General features: G+C 39.6%; 1 protein-coding gene across 1 annotated transcript; it reads left to right on the top strand.

Moving 5' to 3' along the window:
- Nucleotides 1–101: 101 nt before the first annotated feature.
- npm3 (nucleophosmin/nucleoplasmin, 3) lies at nucleotides 102–3,636 on the top strand. Its single transcript, XM_038738076.1, has 5 exons — nucleotides 102–264; nucleotides 454–539; nucleotides 764–883; nucleotides 971–1,064; nucleotides 2,817–3,636. Exons 1-5 carry the CDS (start codon nucleotides 192–194, stop codon nucleotides 2,927–2,929), a joined length of 486 nt encoding a protein of 161 aa, XP_038594004.1. The 5' UTR covers nucleotides 102–191; the 3' UTR covers nucleotides 2,930–3,636.
- Nucleotides 3,637–7,818: the final 4,182 nt, after the last annotated feature.

Raw genomic sequence — 7,818 nt, 5'->3', positions numbered from 1 at the left:
CGTTGGTCGAATACATCCATGATTGATCTGGAGCATCTGGAGGAGGAGAAAAAAAAAATCACCGAGCGGCAGGCGCACAGTGATGACGCGTCAAGCATGCTCATAGTTTGCGACTCGCTTGTAATATTTCGCTGAGGGTTCATTTAGCGGTAAAGTGTTAACAGCCAAACCAAATTTAGTGCTTCGGCAAAATGTCTTTCCACGACGACGAGTCTTCTGATCTGGGTCCGGCGGGTCAATCAAAGTTGGAGAGCTTTCTGTTCAGTAAGTCGCCGTTTACAGTGTTTTATCAGTTCGCCTGTTTTGGCGCACACGTGGGTCTCTCCTGAGATGCTCCGAGTGCAGAACCTGCTTTGATATCTCCTGAATGTTTATGTTCCAGTGAGCCAGTGCAGGAACTCTACATGAAATTTAAACACTGTAAGTAAAATGACCGTGGGTTTTGTCTTCCAGGCTGCGAGCTGTCCTCCAAAGTACCTTTCTACACTTTCCAAGGAGATGAAGAGGAGGACCTGGAGCACTTCCTTGAACTCAGGACGGTATGTACAGTTGCAACAGAGTTTGTGTTATCAAATTCTTCGCCCCATCACTTTAATGCAGGGCTTACAGGAAAGTCTGTATCGTCATCTTGTATCCAGTGCTGTTAAATCATAGTTTTATTATTATTATATTTGTGATAAAGTTACAACTCGAATCCGCCATTGCTCTGGCTGCCAACAGTGTGGGTACATGTCAAGTGAATACATTATTGTGATTCCTGCAGGTTTGTCTCGGGGAGGGTGCCAAGGAGGAGAGTAATGTGGTGGAGGTAACGGCCATGAACCACCAAGGAAAGACTATTTCAGTGCCCATCGCTAACCTTCACATCAGCTGTCTGCCCATGGTACAGTGTAGTGATTTTTTTCTTCTACATGTAGATGAATGTACCACACGTGATAGAGATGTATCTCAACATTCACCTTTTCCTCAGGTGAGTTTGGGAGAGTTTGAGCTGAAAGCCCCCGTAACCATTCGGCTGAAGGCTGGGACAGGACCAGTTACCGTCAGCGGGTTACACCTCATAGGTAACGCTTCAGTTCTTCACTAAACAAAACCCTTTTTAATCCTCCCAGTGCTTTGTTAAACAATGAATGGCCCACTGAGAATGTCTGTGCATGTAAATAAATGTCAATAAATAGGCTAATAAAAAGCACAACATAATGGTTAAGTGACATGCTCTAAGAAGGAGGGCTCCAAACTGTTCCAGGACATTAGTTGGACAAATGGAGACCACGTAGAACTGAGGTCACTAATTGGCGGACCAGATCTGGACCCAGCCACCGTCCTCTCCGGACCAATAACTGGCTTATTATTGAGAATTACTACCTCGTGACAGAGCATTTCTGTTTTAGAAGAGGAGGTAAAGCTGTTCATTTGTTAAGATGTGTTGAGTGTTTATTATTATATTGGTTGAGACTACACTTTATCGCTTCAAGCTACACTTCTTATTTTATTTTTTTCTGAAATTAAGCATTATTATTTATCATCCCTCCAGTTTGATGTGAAAACTGACAGTATCCTAAATATTGTATCCGAAATATTTGATTTGACAGCTGTTGACTAAAAACACATGTTAATACAACTATATGTTATGGTACTGAAGGGTAACACAAATTAGTTGTAATGATGTTCCGGATCTTTGCTTTGGGAAAATTTCTATAATTAGACCTCTTTAAATTTTCATTGAATACCCCTGACATAGAATATCCTAAATGTATGTGAAGAGAGTTCAAAGATAACACAGTTTGGGGGAATTGTAAGGTCTTTCCCACTTTCCAGAGTCAGAAATGCTTTAGGACAGACTTTTTATGTATTTGGTGTAGTCAGAATTTATGTCAAATAGCATTACAATATTATATAACAATCATGATCCCTTAGGCATCTAGGACTTGAAAACTAACCAAGTAAACTAAGGGGGTTGGGTGAGGGGGGTGCCTTTTTCCAAGCTTAGTTTCAGGGGAGGCCTACAGTCACATAACCCTGCTCTGAGATATTCAACATTTTCACACATTCAACACACATTCACCAGTCCAATAACTAATGACAATTCTGAACCATGAAAACAGTAATGTGGGTACACTGCTTTAGAGCTTAAACAACTAGTTATTTCATTGGTTGATCAATAGAAAAACATATTTCACAACAATTTAATAATCAGTTAATCAATTCAGTCAGGTTTTAAGTCTTATTCAACCATATCTTTTTTTTTTTCAACCAGTTTTGGACTGCTATTTGAATACGTCAACTTGGGCATTGGGCAAAAGTAGTAATAGTAGATTAGTATTTTTTTTACCAATTTTTAAAAAAAATCAATGAATGAATCAAGAAAATAATCGGCAGGTTAATTGATACATAATATTAGAATAGCTGGGAAACAAATTGGGATTCTTGATGTTCTAAAACACTTTTGTATCTTTATTCAGTTTCTCTTGAATTTTAACTACATAAAAAGTTAAATGTATCTTTGGGCAAGAAAATGTCCAATTTCTTTCTAAATAAAACCCCAAACCTGTGACAATTTTATAAGTATTTCAATTCTAAGTTTTAAAAGTAGATTGTGACTTATTTCAAAAAAATCTGTGAAATGTGCATTAATCCATCACCTCCTGCTCTCAACACTGGTTGGAATGAGTGTGTGCAGCTGCATATTACTAACTGTGCATGAGGTCAATTGAGAGGGGAGATTAAATAAAGCCACCTTTCGACCTTTTTATTAAATATAATACCAGGATTCTGTGTAAGACAATGATTTAACATTGTCTTCCGTTCTTGGGCAGCCTCACAGGTTGACGAGTCGGACCTGTCTGATGAGGACGACGAAGATGATGATGATGACGAGGAGGAAGAGATCACTCCCATTAAACCAGCAAAGAAAAAGCAGAAGCAGTAGGCGGAGAGGTCACTGATGGGAAATTAGTAATGGCCTCGCTCACTCGCTGATATGTTTTAGGAAATAACACATTTTTTTTGTACCAGATGGACACATTTTACAAATTTAGTGGTTCTTCTGCACAGCCAAGTGAACGCTTAATGTGGTGGCAGCTGAACTTGCTGTTTGAGGAAAGAACATCATGACAGGCTCTGACGTTGGTTTCAGCGGTGTACTTAACCGCATAAAGGACATTCACTTATAGAACTGTTTTTGCCATTAAATGCTACCCAGTGTTTTATACTGTATATGATACAGTCATCACTGATGCAGATTTATTGCACCGGTGGTGGACAAAGTCTTTTACCACCAGTGGTTTGTGCTAGTGTTTGAAGATACTGTTCTTGTAAAAGTTTAAAACTCTGTGTGTGTGTGTGTGTGTGTGTGTGTGCGCTTGTGCGCTTGTGCGTGCATAGCTGAATGGTGCAATGAGATGATTAACATACACAGTTTATTAAATGTTCTTGGTGCACACGATAATCACCATTTCCAGTTGTTTGTAGTTCCAAAATGCTGTGTTTTCTATGTGAGATGTCAATCATAAATGTGAAGATTTTGTACCTCTAGTGAATGCATCAAGAAAACATTTGTGTCTTCATTTGTCATGCTTTCGATTTCTGTTAAATCTAAGCCTATTATATTAAAATATTTACATTTTTTTGAAATAAGCAAGTAGTTTGTAATGTGGACACATGTAGAAGAAAGCCAGCATTTTTTTAAGCCCCTGAAAAACTTGTGTATAACACTTTAACATTAACAATCCATGATTAAATAAACTAAATTAAATTTCAGAAAACTGAAAGGTTTTAACACCCAGCCATGTCTTTGGGTTGAATTTGAATGAATAGCCTCGCATTACAAAAACGAAAACAGGTTCTCTGAGCGTTTAAGGTTGCACAGCTGATTTAAGTTGAAAGGGTCTGCTGGTTTAGAAAAAAAGCCAAATGAAGAATAGTAAGCAGAAGCAAAGCTACCATGGAAAGCACTATTACCTAAAGTTAACTATTACTCTGTAAAACGAATGGCCAAGCTGACAGTAAACCAACAATGGACAACTCAATAGTGTGATATCAGTTGAAGCTTCATGAAGGCAGATGTACAAATACATACACATTACTATCCCACCTGCACTGTACAAACACCCTCACATGTAAACATGATCTTTGCAAGGCAGCTGTAAATAGCACGCCACTGTCGTAGATGGTATTACTGCTTCTGCAGATTGTCAGAGCCATCCCAGTCCGTCTCATTAGAGCCCCTTGTTCAAGTAGTAGGCCTACTGCATTTCATACTGAGATGCAATGCCATGGAGGAAGAAAAATCACAAAGACAGACCTTCCCCATCACATACACTGCACATTTGAAAGTGTTTCTCAGCTGTACTTTACTGTACAATAAAGGATTTATCCGGAAGATAACTGCCATCTGCAAATAGCCAATAAACCACAGTCCAGTCTGAAAGTTTTGCCCGTCTGTCAGCTGCTGTTATCATTTAATTTCTGTGAGAAGAAGCAAGCAGGCTGCAGCCACCATGCAGATAAGACTGGATGAGATGCAGGGAAAGAGATGGGAGAAATTTAGAAAAAGGAGAAGCATTGTTAAACCCAACACAACCTCTCTCCACTGATAAATGACAACACCCTGTGTGCTTGATTAACTGCAGAGGCTCTGTCCATGCAAACAACACAAAATACATGCATATCTTGGTAAACACATTCAGCTATATAAGCTCACTGCTCACCTGCATGAAATCATATCTCTCCCGTCTCTCTACATAATGATGGGTGGCATGACTGTGGCACAGTGGGACGAGAGGAGGGGAACATCGAGGGAGAGAGTGCTAAACAAGTGACACCGCTGAGCACCAGATGTCCATAAGAGGGTAACACTATCACAATTCTTGTCCTAACAACTAAGTCATGCCAGGTGCTGCCATGGTAACATGAGAAATGACCACCTGTGTGATGCCCTTGATGGCGGTTTCCTGTTAACAAGGAGACAGGATTGGGGGGGGGAGACAGGCAGGGTAGGAGCGCTTTATGAAGAAATGATGCATCATTAAGATGTACCCTTGATCTTCCCAGGTGCTTGCTGATATTATGCCATCTCTCTCTCTCTCTCTCTCTCTCTCTCTCTCTCTCTCTCTGGGAGGAGAAGGTGATGACGAGATGGTAAGAAACAAGACAAGTAACAACACCACATGACCTCTAGATTTTGATGGCGCTTTCACAGATAACGAGAGTATCTGAACTCAAGAGGTAGACTGATGGAATTACACACCACCGGAGTGAGAAAAACACTCAAGGGGTCATTCTGCAGATAGCAAATCAATGTGTAACAATCCACCAACTAGTTAATGTCACCTTGACTCTGAGCAGGTGCTGCAGCTTCTTATTTTCTGACTCATAAACCGCATCCAGTAGGCTGAGTGGGAGTTTTCTGGACCTTTACACCATTTTTATTGGGTATAAGGGTTTTATGGTCCGGCATCTGTTAAGTCCTCACCGCCATGTAGAGGTTACAGAGGCGTCCAGGGCAGGGCTTTTGTCTGTAGCATGAGCAACATCAATCCGCCAGTTCACACATAGAAGCATTTCACAAGACACGCTGCTGCCAAATAAAATGTTTTCTTATTTGGAAGAGTTGTACATAATATTGTTATAAATTTGATTAATTTTTTGTACATATGCACCATAAGTTCTTTTAAGTTCCAAGAAAGAAAGTTCAGCAAAAATTCTGTCCAAGTGTAAAGTGTAAAACACTTTTGGGTGTGGACTCTTCTTCTTTTTTTTGTCTGGAAAAAAAGAGGGCCTCATCAATTTCAATACATTAAGAAAGGGCTTAGAAGTGCTGATCTGTGGAAGTATTAGAGATGAGCGTACAGTACATGGATGACTCGTTTTTAACTTTAACACAAATTGGGAAGTACCATGAAGTACAGTGAGCGTAATCAAGTAACTGCAAAAGAATCCAACTTCATCATGCTGAGTCCCTCATCTTTAGCTCATTAAATAACAGAAAAGCTGTTGCAAAATGATGAGAAAATAGCTGACGCACACGCTCATTGATTGCGTTAGTCTGACTGCGTTCAGCCCAGACTTTAAGCTTTGCTTGTCCACCATGCCACATGGAAAACACCTGACCAAAGCTATTTTTAAGTGACCTTTTTAACTACTGCATTTTTAACATATTCTGTCCTTTTACCCAATTTATTCAAAGGAGTTGGGATCTCTCCAGTCAAGACAAGTGTTCCAGTAATGAAGAGGGATTTTAGAAAGTTGGCCACAGTTATTTCAAACACTACAATGAAACAGAAAGATGTTGTTGCATTGAACTGAAAGAAAGAAAGGCAATGTTTGGGGATTTTCAGGTGACTGTGTAAGAAAATAAATAAAATATAACTCTAGAGAGACAGTTGACTGGGGATTTTGACTGTTTCTGTCTGTTTTTCTGCCGCTACACACTGCATCTCTGATTACACTCAGATTTTCTGTTCAGTTGGTGTTTTCTGCCCAAACAAGATGCAAAAGCCATACTGTATCTGAGAGTATCTTCAAACACTGTAGCTAGAAGATAATGTAAGATGTGATATTAAAGTTGTTTCGTGAATACCTGGCTGAAACAACTTCCGGTTTGCTAATTTGTGAGGCCATCATGAGCAGAATCTTAACATACACACAGACACACACAGAACTCACAAATAAATCCCTTGATTGCACAACAGAAATATTCATATATACAGTTATGTATACACACTGTATAGTTCATATATTTAGGTGTAATTCTAGGTACAATAACTATTAAAACGATGATTTCTACTACTGCCTTTAGAGAATGGTAGTGGAGTAGAGAGTAGATGTGTTCTTCTAGAGTAGAATCAAAGCATAAAGCTGTGAAAAATGGAAATAATCAAGGTGACTATCATAAACTCAAAATGACTAGAGAAAACATATATTATGAGTTTCCACCTCTGACATGTGTCACTCCATTGTAGGCCAAAGTTACTATAGCAACAGCTGAAGCACCTCTCACTCAGAAACTGATATAGCTGTTCTCCACAGAGGGACTCTGAAATGCCCTTTAATTGTGATCTGAGCTGTCTCTGTCATATTCATATATACACAAACACATTTCCACTGGTGCAGCACGCGCACTCTTTCCAGTCGTTGCCTATTTCCCCTTATATACATTGTTTTAATGTTGCCTGTTTCTCTTCAGCTGAAACTCGACAGAGAGCTGCTTTATGTTACAATGATTTCCACGAGCAAAAATAGACCTGAAGATCAATAAACATTGGCCACGGCTCGTTGTCTTTGATGTTTTTGCACTGTGTGTGTGTGTGTGTGTGTGTGTGTGCACTGCTGTCCTGGATTGGAGTTTTGGCACAGATTTCAAAGGCCTTATGAGATAAAGGTTAGCATTCTGCGAGGTTGATGAACAGCCACTGTGTTGCATTATGCTATGTGTCCAGACTAATAGTAGTAATAGCCACTCATTTATTCCACTTACTATAATACTTAATGCTGCCATGTCATGCCACCTCTCACATCTGCTCCTGAACTGACAGGACAGTGACGCAAGCTGTACAAATGTATTGGGGCTATGTCAATATAATTCATCAAAGGCCTGAGTTATAGAGGAAAACTCCACCCTCAGATACTCATCAGCTGCTATATATCACCAGACTGCAATGTTCAGTACATTCCAGGAGTTATTCTGTGATGAAGTGGCTTTATACATTAATTTCTCTTAATGAGGTGGAGATTTTCTTTATTTTAAATAATTACTTTCACCCCACCCTCTTGTAACCGGTTTGATAATTCAATCTTGGTAGAAAATGGCGTCACGAC

The sequence above is a fragment of the Micropterus salmoides genome, unplaced genomic scaffold (genome assembly GCF_014851395.1).
Source record: "Micropterus salmoides isolate LMB-PRFRI ecotype aquatic unplaced genomic scaffold, ASM1485139v1 Ms_hic_scaffold_22, whole genome shotgun sequence".
Classification (NCBI taxonomy): Eukaryota; Metazoa; Chordata; class Actinopteri; order Centrarchiformes; family Centrarchidae; genus Micropterus; species Micropterus salmoides.
This window is presented reverse-complemented; position numbering and strand designations above follow the sequence as displayed.

Bases quoted from the DNA above. Each gene is read 5' to 3' on its own strand.
- npm3 (XM_038738076.1), top strand. From the start codon at position 192: ATGTCTTTCCACGACGACGAGTCTTCTGATCTGGGTCCGGCGGGTCAA. The intron at 265-453 runs GTAAGTCGCCGT...TTTGTCTTCCAG, and splicing joins GTTGGAGAGCTTTCTGTTCA to GCTGCGAGCTGTCCTCCAAA. The intron at 540-763 runs GTATGTACAGTT...TGATTCCTGCAG, and splicing joins ACTTCCTTGAACTCAGGACG to GTTTGTCTCGGGGAGGGTGC.